The 17,468-nt window shown below is 46.4% G+C and overlaps 1 protein-coding gene across 5 annotated transcripts in view; it reads left to right on the forward strand.

Annotated features, from left to right (window-relative positions):
• The first annotated feature begins 685 nt into the window (after positions 1-685).
• Positions 686-17,468, forward strand: part of gse1b (Gse1 coiled-coil protein b) — a 627,491-nt gene continuing 610,708 nt past the window's right edge. For 3 of the 5 annotated variants that reach the window (XM_072595890.1, XM_072595892.1, XM_072595895.1), the window contains exon 1: positions 686-2,829. In XM_072595890.1, coding sequence (XP_072451991.1) covers positions 913-2,829 — 1,917 coding nt within the window. In that variant the 5' untranslated portion in view covers positions 686-912. The remainder of the gene's footprint in view (positions 2,830-17,468) is intronic. The other 2 variants (XM_072595891.1, XM_072595894.1) reach the window with 1 other exon arrangement.

Below are 17,468 nucleotides of genomic sequence, written 5' to 3' on the forward strand. Positions count from 1 at the left end.
TAACCTGGTGCCGTGTAACCTCAGACTTTGTCCACCCCAGTCCAACACCGGCACCTCCACATTGTGGCTAACACTTAAAAGACAGCTGAATGGGTATATGAACAAGAAGAGTTTGGCAAATGGGACTAGATTAATTTGGGATATCTGGTCAGCATGGACAAGTTGGACCGAAGAGTCTGTTTCCGTGCTGAACATCTCTATGATTCTAAGTTGGACCGGCGTGTATAATTCCGAAGTTTACTGCTTTGTCCTTTTGGGTGGGTATTTTAAAACCGAGAGCCTTACACTCTCCTGTGTAACCCTGCACACCGTTTCTATTGAGTTAGTTGTCAAAATCCTTATGGAATGTCTCCACTGAACCTGATAAAAACAATGGCTGCAGATGCTGGAAACCAGATTCTGGATTAGTGGTGCTGGAAGAGCACAGCAGTTCAGGCATAATCCGAGGAGCAGCAAAATCATAATCGAGAATCCACTGAACTTGGCCCCTGGGGAGAGAGATGGTTGCATCTCCTTGGGAGAGTGATAGCAGCGCTTCTGGCTATACTGTGTGTGTGTGCGTGCGTTTTCCCCTGGGCGGGGGGGTGGATGTGTGAAGTTTGAAGTTAAGTGTGGGCTCTGGAAGTTTTTGTGTGTTGAAGTAGGAACTGCATTGTGGGGGCCATGAGGATAGCTCGCTAGGAGATGGCGCTGTCTAGCTGCTGGGCGCTGGGGCAAAGTTTGGAAGGAGATTGTGTGTGTGTGAGAGAGAGACAAGAGCTCTGAGTCCGCCTTGAAGCTGAGTGCAGAGTGGGCTGTGGGTGGTGGTGTTTAAAGAGGGGGGGGGGGGGGGTGGTGGTGGAAATGATTTAGAGACACCTCCAGCTTCCCCCACCTCCCCCCTTCCCCATTGAAACCCCCTCCCCTCCAGCGATGATGATGATGATGATGATGAGTGACAAAGAAGCGGCTGCTCCGCGCTCCAGGAAACACCGGCTGATGGCAGCTCTCGGCTCCGGGGAGGAGAGCCCCTCGGCCGGCTCCGCCCGCCTGCACTGCTTCATCTGCGGCGGCTGCATCAGCGCCGGCCGGGAGCAGCGGCTCCAAGTGCGGGCAGCGGGCTGCCCGGAGTCGCCCTACTTCCCGTTCCTGCTGCAGCAGGAGCCCGCTCCCGGAGCGCGGCCGGTCACCGCTGAGGGCTGGGTGCAGGTCTGCTCGGTGTGCCGCTGCTTCCTGGGCGAGCAGTGGGAGTCCTTCGAGCGCTCCCGCACCCCGGTCGACAAGCGCATGTACTGGCTCAAGAGACCGCACCAGTGCGACAGCCGCGCCGCGCCCCAGGAGTGGAACCCCAGCTACCAGCCCGAAGCCTGCAGTGCGGCGCACGGCAGCAAGGAGGCGCCCGACACCTCTGTCTCCTCCCTGTCTGACCAGGAGCTGACTGACCAGGAGCTGGAGGAGACCAGCCCTCCTGGCACCGTCGCCCCCTCCACCGGGGCAGGGCAAGCCCCCTCGCCCGCCGACCCCCCCTGGGACGGGCGCCGGACCCCAGCGGGGGAGGGAGGAGCGGGGCGCAGCGACCCCGGGGACGGGCTCCCCGGACCGCGGGACTCGGTCGGCGCCGCCTCCAGGTCCGGGGTTGCCCCCCGCCGCCCGGCCTGCTTCGTGTGCGGCGGCGCGCTCCCCCAGGACGCCCGGCACCGGGTCCACGTCCAGAAGCAGGAGGGCGCCCCCAGCGAGAGACCCTTCTTCCCCTTCCTGTGGCTCCACAGCCCGCCGCCTGGCGCGTGCCCCCTGAGCCCTGGGGGCAGCACCCTGGTATGCACCTTCTGCCACACGTCGCTCATGCAGCAGTGGAGGGGCTTTGAGTTGGCCAACGTGCCCGTCCTGCAGAGGCTCTACGTGGTGCCCTTGAACACCAGTGTCTTGGGCACAGCACCAAGAAGCCCCCCAGGCGAGAGGGAGCCCATTGCCGGTAGGAAGACACCAAGCCAGGAGTGCTACCTGTGCGGCCAGGACTGTACCAGAGATGCCAAGGCCATCTGGTCCAGGAGCATCAACGATGGTGGTGGGAGCAGTGCCCGGGATGGCCCCATGTACTTTCCATTCATTCGCCTCCTTCCACGTCCCCCGCACTCCCCAGCGATGAGTGAGAGCGGGGAGGTCCGATGCTGCAAGGACTGCCATGTTGTGTTGAAGGACATGTGGGGGGTCTACACCGCGACGGGGCGGGAGGAGCTGATCTCGAGCACCCAGGCCTTTCTTGCCCGGTACCTGCAGATGAACGGCTCCGCTGTCCACTCCCGCCCTAACCCGGTGAGCTGCCAGACCCTGAGGGGGGCACGGGTGACAGTCTGCCTGCTGTGCGGAGTGGAGCTGGAATCGGGCCGGGAGTTCCAGCTGAACGTCGATCCTCCGGGCCGCCACAGCCAACGCGAGCCCTTCTTCCCGTTCCTGGCCAGCCGCCCACGCGCCACCCCAGTCCGGCCCGTCGACTCTACCGGCCCGGCATCTGCCTGCGTCTTGTGTTACCATGACCTCCTTGAGCAGTGGTGGAGGGGGAAGAACACTCAACATCCCAGCAGCCCCTGGTCCCGGCAGTATAAGGTGGACACCTTTGTCTGCTTCTTCTGCAGGCAGGAGAGAAAGCGTCACCTCGGTCTGAAAGCCATCACGGTAAACCGACTCCCTGTTTTCCTACATGCTCCTCGAGTGGTCGAAACTCTCGTGGTGGACGATGGCGAGCAGTTGACAATCGGAACATGTGAGGATTGCAGGGCTATGGTACTGGCTGGAAGCAACTTCAAACAAGGAATGCACACAGATTCATTGTCACCGCCCAGTCACGTGAAGGTAAACCATTTACTTCTCTTTCACTGTGATCTCAGGTATGTTTGCAGCTGATTTGAGCTGTCACTTTGTAGTTGACTAGACTTTTTTTTGCTCGTTTACATTACACAACATTAAATTTGGCTGCTGTATGTCATGGTTTCCAAAGTCAGGCTAGTTTATAACACGTAATGTTTTCATGACGTTTGTGAGAGACAGGTTGCTCAGGAGCATTTGGTTAATGACACCCTTCTGAACGACTTCTCGAGAACTCTGTACTCGAGTAAAACTCAAAAAGATCAAACCCAGCATTGCAATGAGGTGGCTTCCATCACCCTCAGAGGTGTACGTGCTCGATATAAGACACTTGATTGCTCTGAAGTAGAACTGGAGGTTAATGATTTTATCTGATGCTCTGTCCCTTCAACACAACAAACTTTTTTTGTCATTCATCCAGGGGAATCACGTATCACTTGACAAATCAGACTTAATTTTCACTCCATTTTCCTCCAATGTTTAGCATGAAGGAAAGGAATTTTAAAAGAACAAATCGATTTTGCCAAACATAGTTTGCGAGTTGCCGAGGTGTCATGCAAGGAGTTAAGTGTAGCCCCTTTTCCCAGGCATTGTTTTATCACGAAGCGTGTCCTCAGTGCTGCAGCCTTGTAGAAGGTTTGTTCTGTCATAAGATCTTTAGATCCGATGTTGTTTTCAAAGTGCTCAGATGATTAGTGATCAGTGAATTTCAGGCAAACTGATCTTTCCCTTATTAAAGTAATTTGACAACGGTTGGTACCTTACTGATGGGACAGATGCTAAGTTGGTGCTGATTGGTTGTCACCTTTATGCCCTTGCTGCACCTGTTTTGGCACTTGCAGGGGAATGTCCCTGTCTACCTCTATCTTTGAGCGGCCATGCGTGTTGAGTTGTGGGAGCAGCTGTGCATTATTTTGACTTGATACTGCAACGTTTCAAGTTATCATTGGGACAGCAGCAATGCGGGACATGTGAAGTTTTCGCACCACCACACTGCTGGCTTGTGTTTTTCTTTACTACTTGTGGATGCTTCAGCAAAATGGGTGCATGCGATTTCTGTTAGAAGTCCACTGGAAAATACCCAGTGAAAAAGAGGTGCTACTCTTCTCAATCGAGTTGTATCTAAGGAGAATGTTCTGACTTGGTGATACAAATTATTGGCAGCTTAGGTTAAATTTCAAAAGGTGAATTCAGAGAGTTGCACAAAATGGGGGATTTTGAGTGTCAGGGGGATTTTTTATTGTTCCAGTGATAAACTGTATAAATCTGGCTGCAGTGAAGTACTGTGTCACATGCAAGTGGGATTTTCACAATTCGCAGTGTTGACTGGACTCCAATTTCCTTCATTGTGTCTAAGTGCTTGGCAAATCTATTGTTTGTGAAACACATTTTCCCAGAAAGGATGTGGTTCTTTCAAACTGGAAAAATGCGCTTTCTTTCACACTGGGCATGTACATTTTGAGAATCTGTATCACTGCTACTGTGCACCCCCTCCTTCTGTGCAAGGTCACCTTTACCCTGTCATGCAGTTTCAGACGAGATGCACTGAGCCAGGCTGTAGTTAAATGGTGCATCTTGGAGCAATTGATCATTGCACTTAAGAGGAAAGCAGAGTTTTTGCAAACAAACTTAAACTTGCACAGTAGTAGAGCATGCTGTGTATAAAGGTTTATTCATCTTTTGTGAATGTTTAAAGTTGGAAATGTTTTCCTTGTTTCTGCAGTTACTTCACCCTAATCCTTTCCTCAGGCTGCTTGATAGTTTGTGACAGTCTCCACTGGTTTTCTGTAAGGCTTTTATTTGAAATCTGCACAGAAACAACACAGTCCATTGAATAAACAGCGTCGCTCTGTGAAGGCATCTCTTAAATATTTCACTCATGACTGACCGGCTCTGCCTCTCCTCATCTGTTCGGTATCTTCCCTACTGATTGTGTTTTAACAAGTTAAACTTAGCACCATTCTAATTGTACAATTAAACAACTTGGGGCCAAAAACAAGGATAGGGATGACACTAAAGTTTGAATTACATTGGAATGAGAGGAGGCCATTTGGTCTAACAAATGTGTCCTTCCACTATTGGATCAGGATTGATCTGCCCATTAGCTTAACTTTGTCTGCCTTCGCTCCATATCCCTTGCCGAACAAGTTCTGTCACCTCAGTCTTGAAAGCATCAACGGTAGTTTGTGGAAAACTACCTGGGTTTACTGCTTTTTCGGGGGGAGAAAAAATGCTTCCTCATTATGCTCCACAATATCCCAACCCTAAAGTAACATCATGCTCCTTTGCTCTTGATTTCCATCAGAGGAATTATTTTCTTCGTACTTTGTTGAATCCTTCTAAAAATTTATGTCCTTCAATCAGATTAAACCTATTAATCTTGTAATACTAAATATAAGCAACTACAAACCAAGTTTATGCACTCCGTCCTCGTAATCTATCCTAAGCCCCAGTATAATTCTGGTGAATCTGTGCTACACTCCACAATAGACATTTCATAGAATTCCTACAAGGGTGGAAGCTGACCATTCGGTCCATCGAGTCTACATGACCTCCCATCCAAACCCACTCCCCTATAACCCTGCATTTCCCAATCCACCCTCCACATCTCTGAACACCCTCCACATCTCTGAACACCACGGGGCAATTTAGCATGTGCAGCCCACCTAATATGCACATCTTTAGACTGTGCAAGGAAACCCACACCGACACGGGGAGAGTGTGCAGACTCCACACAGCCACCCGAGTCTGGAATCGAACCTGGGCCGCTGGTGCTGTGAGGCAGCGGTGCTGACCACTGAGCCATTGTGGTTGCAGACACTTGTAAGCCACTTGCAGAGTTGTGGTAACTAAAACTGAAACACTGCCCAAGTATCTATAAACCCTCCCCTCCCTAAGAAGCAGCTTCTTGAGGTAAAGGCGAATATTCAATAAGCTTTTCTGGTTACTTTACTTACCGGACCGTTCACTTTAAATACTGATGTGACCGAAAGGAAGACTAGCACTGGGGTGTCCTTTTGGCCAAAAGGGTACGATTCTAATTTACGACAGACTTCCATATTCTCAGCAGGGTAGCCTAAAGATCTCGAAGTGGAAAGCTTAGAGAATTTGCCTAGGTTCCCAACCATACCTAACACTGCCACCCATGCTGATATCTGCTAACTCAGCATAGAGTGGGGACTGAATGCAGGACCTTACTCTACATGCATCATCAGTAGCATAGCACATGGTGTCATTGCACTGTATCTCATGGATGCCTGTCATTTTGCTTAATTTGAAGAAAACTTTGGGGAAGTTTTCTTTTGCGGGTGGGGCTGGTTTGTGGAATTAGTGAAAGTCCTGGATGGAATGGCTGCGTTCCATGGATGGGAGAAGGGATAAGGTATAAAATAATGACAAGATCTGAAGCATGTACTGTAATTCTGGTCTGTCCTTCAGGGTGCAGTGCTGAAATTCACCACTGCTGACTAGAGATGTACATTCCAGATGTGCAGTTTTGTCTTCCACATTACTGAACCCCAGGAGTCGGGAAACAGCTGGGAACAATTATAAACAAGGCATCAGTTATGCAATGATTGTCTGATTGCAGGCTTTGCTTATTTGATTTTTAACATAATTGCAAATGTGCACTGCTGTCTTTTTGAAACACTAGTCCCTTATAAGATTACAGAACTGCGCCCTCCAGTGCTTCTCCTTGTGATTGCGCTTACACTGGGATCTGAAGTGGTGGGAGCAGTGATGGATATATGGCAGTACAACATTTTTTGTGCTGAGTATTCTTAAAAGAAAAGAAAACGTACTGCTGAATTCGCAGAATTACTGCTGTGCTTTGTTTTTCTAAATATGCTTTTAAAGTGCATTAAAAAGGAACCTATTATGCCTGTGTTGTGCCATTTCCTCTGAGGGAGACATTACTGACTGCACTAGCTACTCACTCCAGTGCGCTGGAATACTCTGGACAGTATTTCAGGAGATTTTCAGCTTGTAGTTGTACCCACTTTTCCATTGATGTGAAGATGTTCATTGGGGTAAATGTGTCTCTGTAATTTCAGAGATTAATCAGCACACTGAAGGCTTGAGATACCACACTGTCTTGCAGGAACCTTTCATCCATTGGCTTAACCTAAACCACACTTTTGTACCAATTCCCCATCAGCGTTGACATGTTGTGGCTTCTCAGTTGCTTTCTGCAGCCATATCAGTATTTCATAGCAGTGCCTCTTCTATTTCGATAAGGAGAGTTTAATCCTGTCATTCATTCTTGATTTGTCTCAATGTTAACCGGCAGTGCCCTCTAATCGTCACATCATGAATTTGGGCTTGAGACAGGCTGCCTTATAATCAACCAGTATTGGAAATATCATCAGGCTGAGGTTTCTATGTGATGTTCCTTACTGTGCATTAATACTAAATACTCCATTCCTGGTAATCTTAAATATACCAGGCTGTCACCTTATTCCTTGAGGTTTATGTATTTATGTTCATATGCTGTCTGGACAAACTCATGTTCTAGTGTGTAGTGTTATTGTATTCTTGCAGAGTGTTATAACTCTGCCCACTCTATGCCATTTATACGCAGTGATGTGCAGCTCTGTGACATCACAAGATTGCTCCAGGGTCTTCGTGTGTTCACACAGCAGGTGACAGCCAAGGCTCACCATGTAGAAGTCTCACCCTGAGGTCAGAGTGTATAGGTTCATGCTCGCACTCTGGGAGCTTTCAACAACATGTTGACCTGAGGCATGGTTAACCTTCTCAGGTGGATTGAAAATATTTGGTGGCACCATTCTCCCCCTGCTCTTCCCAATGTCCTGCCAAGTATTTATCCTTCTCTCAACAGCACTAAAACATATGATACTGTGGGACCTGTGCTCAAATTTTCTGCTACATTTCCCACATTACAGCCATTGGATGTAAAATGCAGTGAGAGGTCCAGAGGACCTATGTCGCTACATAAATGCAAGATCTGTCCTTCTTTGACTCCTTATGTCTGCAGAGAGTGCTTGAGTTTTACTCTATTTAAGGGAGATTTAGTTGTTTGAGGGAAGCAATTTGAATCATAGAGTCATAGAGATGTTAAGTATGGAAACAGACCCTTTGGTCCAACCCGTCCATGCTGACCAGTTATCACAACCCAATCTAGTCCCACCTGCCAGCACCTGGCCCACGAAGCAAGAAGTTTATTGGAATGGAAAATATGCTGGGTTCAGTGTGGCTTTTTCTGCAGAACGCTGATACTAATTCACAAAATAAGCACGGTGATAAGAACAAAGTGTAATTACCATCTCTGCACTTTATATCTCATCAAAGTCAAAAATCAAATGACACAGCGTCATAGTCCAACAGGTTTATTTGAAACCACAAGCTTTCGGAGCCCCTGCTCCTTCCTCAGACAGCTAGTGAGAGAGGATACATCGCGCACAGGATTTATAAGTAAAAGATCAAAGGGTCATACACCTTATGCAAATGTATTGAATAAACCTCTAGATGTTAATCAGTTAGAATGGAGATGCAGGTTTCGATTGATTAATATATAAATCCTAGAATTTCTTTCAAGTCACTGTCCCAAGATATCTTAAGGTTTTATCAGTATGAAAGATTTGACATCTCGGGTCAGAGAATGCATTTTGTGTATGAGGTCTTGCTTCTTTATCATGGCACCTTTGTCACTGTGCATTGAGGCTATAAAATACGTTTTGCCTCCAAATGTCTTGCTTGATCTCAGCCTGGGGAGTTTGGACGAGTAGTATGTTCTCTGAGGGTTTTTCAATCAGTGTTTCAATTCCTTGCGTGGGAGCCATGAAGAATATCTGCTGCTGATTCTGAAAGTCGTAAGTTCACATCCCACATAGTCTCAAACTAGTCGTCCAGCCTAGCATTTCAGCAAGCCTTGAGGGAGTACTGCAGTGCCAGAAATACTGTCTTTCAATTGAGATGTCAAACACCATAGCGAGCACAGGGTAAATAGGTCATTGGAAGGAGGCTTGTTACTGACAGAATAGTTACACCTGTACCTCTGGTGGACTGATCATGATCAGCCAGACATTAGTTTGCGCGGTCTGGAATGTCTTATTGAATTATTGAATATCTTCAATGAACATAATGGATGCATGGGAACAATTTCACATTTGAAACTGAAATTTCAGATTCACTTGAGGCTTGTGGTCTCATTTGCACCTCTTGATTTGATTGCCGCCTTGCAATCATTCCCAGATAGAAATATCCCTGCTTTCTTTCGTACCTCTATGTATGTTCAAAATTAACTTCCTAGAAGGTGAAGTAAATAACACTGTGATTGAATAAAAATGAATGGCAGCTACCCTGCTGAGCGTGTACCCCAGTAGGATAAGGCGTACGGATGCTCAGTTGCTTATATCAATACGGGAAGCCACTAAGTGGATAATATGCTGAGCAGACAGGTCTACCATCATATCAAGGCAAGCCCCTCCTAGAACCATGGGTGGGCCATTCAGCCCTTTGCGTTTGCTCCATTGTTCCGAAAAACCATGGCTGATGTCAGCCTCCATTCCCCTCAGCTGCCTTGGCTCTATATCCCTTGATAGCGTTTTATTCGGTAAAGGTCGAAAAGTGTGGCACTGGAAAAGCACAGCAGGCCAGGCAGCATCCGAGGAGCAGGAGAATCAGCGTTTCGGGCATAAGACCTTCTGAAACATCGATTCTCCTGCTGCTCAGATGCTGCCTGACATGCTGTGCTTTTCCAGTGCCACACTTTTCAACCCTGGTATGCTTTCCTTTATTGGTCAGAGTATTGAGTACAGGAGTTGGGAGATCATGTTGCGGCTGTACAGGACATTGGTTAGGCCACTGGTTGGAATATTGCAATTCTAGTCTCCTTCCTATCAGAAAGATATTGTGAAACTTGAAAGGGTTCAGAAAAGATTTACATGGATTTTGCCAGGGTTGGAGGATTTGAGCTACAGGGAGAGGCTGAACAGGCTGGGGCTGTGTTCCCTGGAATGTTGAAGGCTAAGGGGTGACTTTGGAGGTTTATAGAATCATGAGGGGCATGGATAGGATAAATAGACAGTCTTTTCCCTGGGGTCAGGGAGTACAGAACTAAAGGGCATAGGTTTAAGGTGAGAGGGGAAAGATATAAAAGAGACCTAAGGGGCAACTTTTTCACACAGAGGGTGGTACATGTATGGAATGAGCTGCCAGAGGATGTGGTGGAGGCTGGTACAATTGCAACATTTTAAAAGGCATCTAGATGGGTATATGAATAGGAAGGGTTTGGAGGGATATAGGCCAGGTGCTGGTAGGTGGGACTAGATTGGGTTGGGATATCTGGTTGGCATGGACAAGTTGGACTGAAGGGTCTGTTTCCATGCTGTACATCTCTATGACTCTATCTGCAGTCCTCACTTTCTCCTTTTATTCGGTAAGGCTCTTGAGTCCTGAAAGCTCCAATGATCTAGCATCTTTGGGAGAGCATTTCAATGATCTTTGACAGATTTGCTTAGCTCATATTTTAAGATGATGTCGCCTTGTTCTCAATTTTCCCATCTGAGGAAGTAATTCCTCCATTTTGTCTGACTTAATCCTTTTAACATTTTAAATATTTTGGTCTGGCCAAATGTAAACTTCCTCTGGTTTATGTTTATTGCAAGTAATCTCATCGATTTGGAGTTAGAGAGATATCTGACCTCCCTGTCACTGGACTAGTAATTGTGAACCCCAGGCTAATGTTCTGGGGCATGCTTTTGTACCCCAACCTGCCAGATGCTGAGACTTGAGTTCAGTTTTTAAAAATCTGATTGTTGTGGAAACCCATTTGGTTCCCGAATGTTCATTTGTGAAGGAAATCTACCATTTTTACCCACTCTGGTCTACACGTGACTCTAAGCCCACAGTAATGTGGTTGTCTCTTAACTGCCCTGTAGGCAATTATGGATGAGCCAGCAATGCTCACATCCCATGAATGGATAAAAGCAAACACTGCGCTCTTTGATGTGGCATCACAGTAGGGGCTGTGTTAAAATTGTTCTCAGCTCTCGGTGCCCTCAGGACTATAAGTCAGCTTGAATCAACACATTGGGCCTGGGAGGGAAGGTAGAGGAAGCAATGGTGAAACATCCAGTCAATTGGTCTTTGATTCCCTGTCCATTTTCTGTGCTTTCACGCTTTGTTGGCACACTGTTGAGCTGTGTCTTAAATTGAATCTTTAATCTGTCTCTTCCTTTCTAAATTTATTTATAATCTGACTCTGTGCTTTGTACAGCCTGGTGTATTTGCCATCTGAATAGAAGCGGGAAAGAGAAGAACCCCATGGAAAATAAGAGTCTTAATGCGATTAAAAAAAACACAGCTCGTTAAAAGAAGCAATGCAAAGTAACAAGGCCGTTAAAAACTGCAGAAATAGCACGCTGGTCCATCGAGAAACCAAATTGAAAAGTGGAGAAATTATATTAAAGTGGGACAATAGCTTGCTTACTTTGTCCAGGTCTGAGCTTCATGGCACAAAAAGAATACTAGAATCCCACAAAGTCCAAAAAAGATTATAAAAGAATGATATCAGTGCTAAGTGGAAAGATAGACCAGGTTGAAAATAGAAAAGAGATCTTTCAAACTTTGAGGAGCATTTTGGAATAGGCGTTAAAAATATATTTTCTGTGAACAATATTCTGAATATATATTCTGAGAACAATGCCATAGGCCAGAATATAGAAAGCTTTCAGTTAAATCCAATGAGGAATTCAGGTGAAACTCCATTAGCCAGAGAGTGGTTAGAATGAAGGACTTCCTCCCACATCTAGTAATTGAGCTGACAAACATGAACGTCTTCAATAAAAAGCTGCAAAGTTACATGAGAGAGAGAAAAGGTAAAAGGTAGGCTGATGAGGTTAGAGGTGGCTCCTTTGGAGAATAGAGTGGCGTAGCCCAAAACAAAGAACTGCAGATGCTGGAAATCTGAAACAAAAACAGGAATTGCTGGAGGAACTCAGCAGGTCTGGCAGCATCTGTGGGGAGAAAGCAGAGTTAACGTTTAAAGTTCAGTGACCCTTCTCCAGTCAGTTCTGGACTCAATATTACTCTCGACAAATGCTGCCAGACCTGCTGAGTTTCTCCAGCAATTTCCATTATTTTTAATGTGGCATTGACCGGTTGGTCCAAATAGTTGCATCAAAATAAAACGGTCATTTTCAGATTGGCAAACTGTAAATCGTGAAATGCCTCAAGGATTTGCATTGGTGGCAGAGCTATTTCCAATCATGGATAATGCTGGAAGACTGGGAAAGAATGTTCTAGAACAAAATTTACTGTTGATAGAGGGAAAAGTAGGAAAGCATGTGAGGTGGATATGAAGAATCTGCAAAAGAATAGAGATAAATTAAATGAATGGGTAAGAAATTATCAGATGTACTTCAAAAACATCTGGTTGTCCATCTTGGCAGGAAGAAGAGAAAAGCAGGATATAATTGTAATTGAGACTGCGCAGTGAGGCAGCACACAAAGTATCAGGTGTCATTGCATGTGAATCACAAAAGCTGACATGCAGGTAGAGCAGGTAAGTGGGAAGACAACTTTCTTGAAATGGAAGGTAGATTATTAAAGTTTGGAAGTCTTGCTACAACTGTGTGAGGCAGTGATGAGGCTGCACATGGAGTACTGTGTCTCCTTACCGAGGAATAATAGACTGTCATTGGAAATGGCTCAGAGAAGGTTCACGAGGCTGATAGCAAATTACTGCAGATGTTGGAATCCGTACTGTTAACAAAAAGGGCTGGTGACCGCAGTGGGTCAGGCAGCATCCATGGAGAGAGAGCAAACTCACGTTTCGAGTCCAGATGACTCTTCATGGATGCTGTCTGACCTGCTGTAATCGCCAATATTTTTTGTTTTCAGTTCACTCGGTTGATTCCCAAGATGAAGGGATTGCCTTATAAGGAAATGCTGAGTCAGTTGGATATCTGTTCGTTGGAGTTTCGATGACTAAGAGGGTGACCTTATTGAAAATAAGATTCTATGAGGCTGGACAGGATCGATGTTTGGAGGATATCTCCAATTCATCCCCTATTTACAGTGATGCTGAAAGGAGTTTCTTTTCACAGAGAGCAACTGGTCTTTGACATTCTCTCCCACAGAGAGTGGTGGGGGTTGGACTATTGAGTAGATGATGGACTTTGATCGACAAGCGGTTGAGGGTTATGGGAGACTGTGCCCCGTTGTTCTAAATTTCCCTGATTGGAGGAAGCATCTTCCCATAATCTACCCTGACAAAGTGGAGTTAAAGACCAGGGGCGGCATGGTGGCTCAGTAATTAGCAAGCAGCACCAGAGACCCAGGTTCGATTCCAGCCTCGGGCGACTGTCTGTGTGGAGTTTGCACATTCTCCATGTGGGTTTCCTCCGGGTGCTCTGGTTTCCTCCCGCAATCCAAAGATGAGCAGGTTAGGTGAATTGGCCGTGCTAAATTGCCCAGTGTTAGGTACATTAGTCAGGGGTAAATATAGGGCAGGGGTGAGTTACTCGTCGGAGGGTCGGTGTGGACTTGTTGGGCTGAAGGGCCTGTTTCCACACTGGAGGGAATCTAACCTACAACCGGTTTCCTCCCACAGTCCAAAGATGTGCAGGCCAGGTGAATTGGTCATGCTAAATTGCCTGTAGAGTTAGGTGCATAATCAGGGGTAAATATGGGGAATGGGTTTGGGTGGGTTATTCTTCAGAGGGTCGGTGTGGACTAGTTGGGCCGAAAGGCCTGTTTCCACACTGTAGGGAATCTAATCTACAACCAGATTAGCCATAGGCTCATCAATTGGCAGAGTTGGCTTTAACGTCAAATGTTCTATTTCTGCTCCGACTTTTTATCCCCTTACGAACGATCTGTTTCTGATGCTGTAATTTCTATGAAGTTGGACCTTCCATGTAGGCCGCTGAACTCTGCCATCAGGTGACAATGGGGGCCAGAAACCTGCACAGTTTGGGAAATTTCCCCAGAACGACCAGAGGGTGGATCACCATCAAATAAGGAAGAGTGGGTCGACTCTTGAAGCTGCAGGGACTGTCCGAGGCACTTGAGCTTAAAAGAAAGAGCAGACTGCAGTGGAAACGATCTAAGGGAGAGGATTCTGCAAAATGGAGTGGGAGGGATAGGGCTGGGGTGGGGTTGAGCCCTTTACAGGATGACCTGAACCCCAGGTGAGCAGTAAGCGTCTCGAAAGCATGGGCTTTGCTGCAGGAAGGGCCACCTCCAGGCAATTAAATGAGAAAATCACAGTGAGCCTCCCTTAATTAGCTTTACGTGGCTGTTAACAAGGTGTACTACATTGATTTACACACTTTTTTGTGTGTGTGTGCGTGCGCGCAGGGTGGAGGGGGAGGGGGAGGGGGAGGGGTGTGTATTGGAAGATTGGGTAATGGTAGGAGCTGTGCTGACCTGTGTCTACATCTCCCCCACCGCCAGTCTCACCTCCACAAGGGTGTCACGTAAGTTGGATGATAGCAGCCCTGGCGTTTATAGTGCCCATTCGTCTCCAATCCTGGCACTCCAGCAAGGGCTAAGAATCAAGTCCACTGATTCAATTTTAGGACGGTTTTTGATTTAGCTCCAAAGAGACATGCTGGAGTAGTCAGAATGACTCACCAGCTCATTTTGAAAGATTTGATTTCTCTTTATTTTCCTTCCTGAGTTTCCACTTGGCAAGATGCCGTGGCCAAGCTTGTAAAAATCACCATGTGAGGAATTGTGACCACAGATTGGCATCTTAGTATTTTGTGGTATAGATTGCTGGATGAAACTTCGTTGGGTTTTCTGAGTTGCTGCTAATTGATTCCAAAGTGCATGCGAGCATGCACACAGACACGTCAATAGATATAGAATTCAGAAAATTAAAGCTGAAATATTTACATTAAATATTTTAACACCAACCGGTTCATTAAAATATTAAATAGTCTATTGGAAGTATTAAAAAAAAGAACCTTTATTTAGTTCTGAAGAGCGACAAAAAAAAACGATCTGGTAACTGGGGAGAAAGGTTATTGAATGCATACAATGGTGCACGGGATACATTGAGCTGTCAAACAGACACAGCATGCATTGGAGAGTGAGCCAACCGAAGAGTGAAGGCTGTGAAGGAAGTTGCTGAGCTGAGATGTGCTGTCTTTTCCCCCTTTATGTTGCAGTAGCATGAATTCTAGTGAGATTTTATTCGCCGCTCAGACTTCAGTATTTTTAGATATTTAGTTTGCAAGCCTCCATTGCAAGAATCCGAAAGGATGGTTTGTGTGGAATGTCGCACTGGTGCAAGGATGGGACGTGTTTACTGAAGCTGGAGGGAAAGAGAGACCATATGACCATAGAGATGTAGGAGCAGAAGTAGGCCATTCAGCCTATCAACTCTGCTCTGCCGTTCAATGAGATCATGGCTGATTCGCCATAATCCTTAATTCCCTTACCAATTAAAAGAAAACCTGTCTAACTCAGCCTTGAATATACTGAGCAACTCAGCCTCAACAGCTCAATGTGGTAAGGAATTCCATGGATACACTCCCCTCTGAGAGAAGGAATCCTTCCTCACCCCAGACTTCCATGTACGATGCCCTCTGGTCCTAGAATGTCCAACAAGGGGAAACTACGTTTCTGCATCTACCCTGTCAAGTCTGCGAAGGATCTTCCAGAATCTGCAGTTCTTTGTTTTTTTATTTCTTGTTTCTCTTCAGAAACTTGTTTCAATAAAGTCACTTCTCATTTTGTTTTCTAAATTCCACTGAGTACAGGCCCAATCTACTGAACCTCTCCTCATATAACAATCCCTCCGTGCCTGGTATTTGTCCTTTTCTGGAGTTTCTCCAATTCACAGTATTCCAGCTGTGGTCTGACTAGTGCCTTGTGTAGTGTCAGCAAAATCTCCCATCTTTTAGACTCCATTCCCTTTGAAATAAAGGCCACCATTCCATTTGCCTTCCCTGTTACCTGCTGAACTAGTTTTGAGAGGTTTGTACAGGGATTAAACAGGCTGGTCTTACTCCACAGCTTAAGCCAACTATGCTGACCAGATAACCCAACCTAATCTAGTCCCACCTGCTAGCACCTGGCCCTTATCCCTCCAAACCCTTCCTATTCATATACCCATCCAGAAGCCTTTTAAATGTTGCAATTGTACCAGCCTCTACCACTTCCTCTGGCAGCTCATTCCATACACACACCATCCTCTGTGTGAAAACGTTGCCCCTTAGGACTCTCTCACATCTTTCCCCTCTCACCCCAAACCTATGCCCTCTCATTCTGGACTCACCCACCCCAGGGAAAAGACTTTGTCTATTTATCCTATCCATGCCCCTCATGATTTTATAAACCTCTATAAGGTCACCCCTCAGCCTCTGACATTCAAATCCTCCAACCCTGGCAACATCCTTGTAAGTCATTTCTGAACCCTTTCAATTTTCACAACATCCTTCTGATGGGTTATTTGATTTTATTTTCCCTTCTTTCTAACCAAAGTGCTTGGGGATATGTTTCCTACATTGTGTGTATTATTGCATCAGAGCAATTGCTGCTTTATTTTAGATAAGAGAAGAAACTATGAGCACAGGCTGAAATGTTGCTGAAATGGTACAGCTGCTGAGGGGAATGAGGAGCTGATTCATTCCGATACGGTCTGAATACGGCTAGTTTTATCACTGGCCTGTGCTGACCGGACTTATCCAACACGTGGATGCTGGGGGGAGGGGCAAGGTCCACAGGAAAGGAAGAGAAACATTCCAATCAGACTCTGGCATCTCGTGCTGGGAGTGCACTCGTGTGGGTGAAGACAGATTTTAGATCTAGCTGTGATAAAAAGAGCCTGTCCAACTTAATCACCAGGACTCACTAATCACTAGCAGATGTCTAGGCAAGACTTTTGTTTTCTTATTCACCCGTGTGGTGTGAGCAGTGCTGGCAAGGCCAGTCTTTGTTGCCCATCTCTAATTACTCTTGGGAAAGTGGTGATGGTGAGCTGCCTTCTTAAACCACTGAGTTCCAGGGTTTTGATCCAACGGCGGTGAGAGAATTCCAGATTGGGAAGGAGTGTGGCTTGGAGGGGAGCTGGCAGACGGTGGTTCTCCATGCATCTGCTGTACTTGTCCTCCTCAATGGTAGAGGTCAGCGGATTTGACATGTACCACAGAGGTGAGCTGCTGCAGTGCTTCTTGTAAATGGAACATACTGCTGCCAGTGTGCGTCATCAGTGGACGGAGCAAATGCTTAAGGATGTGAATGTAGTGCCAGTCAAGCAGACTGCTTTTGTCTTGGATGATTTCAAGCTTCTCAAGTGTTGTGGAGCTGCATTGCTGTCGGTAAGTGGGCAGGATTCCATCACACTGCTGGCTTGTGCCTTATAGATGGTGGACAACCTTTGAAGGGTCAGGAAATGAGATACTCAACTTATCAGCACAAGCCCGGATGCTGTCCTGACCCTTGTTGCTTTTGGGCACAGACTGCTTCAGTATGTGAGGGATTGCCAATGGCACTGGACACTGTGCAATCATCAATGAACAATTCCCACATCCCTGGGAGCATTTTTCATCTGCTGATCTTCAGCATGGTATCATGACGATGGATTACACCCTTAACTAGACAATATCTTCAGGATGCAGATCAAAAGGATTCCGCTAATCCAATCTGAAGAA

Source organism: Chiloscyllium punctatum, chromosome 26, assembly GCF_047496795.1.
Source record: "Chiloscyllium punctatum isolate Juve2018m chromosome 26, sChiPun1.3, whole genome shotgun sequence".
Classification (NCBI taxonomy): Eukaryota; Metazoa; Chordata; class Chondrichthyes; order Orectolobiformes; family Hemiscylliidae; genus Chiloscyllium; species Chiloscyllium punctatum.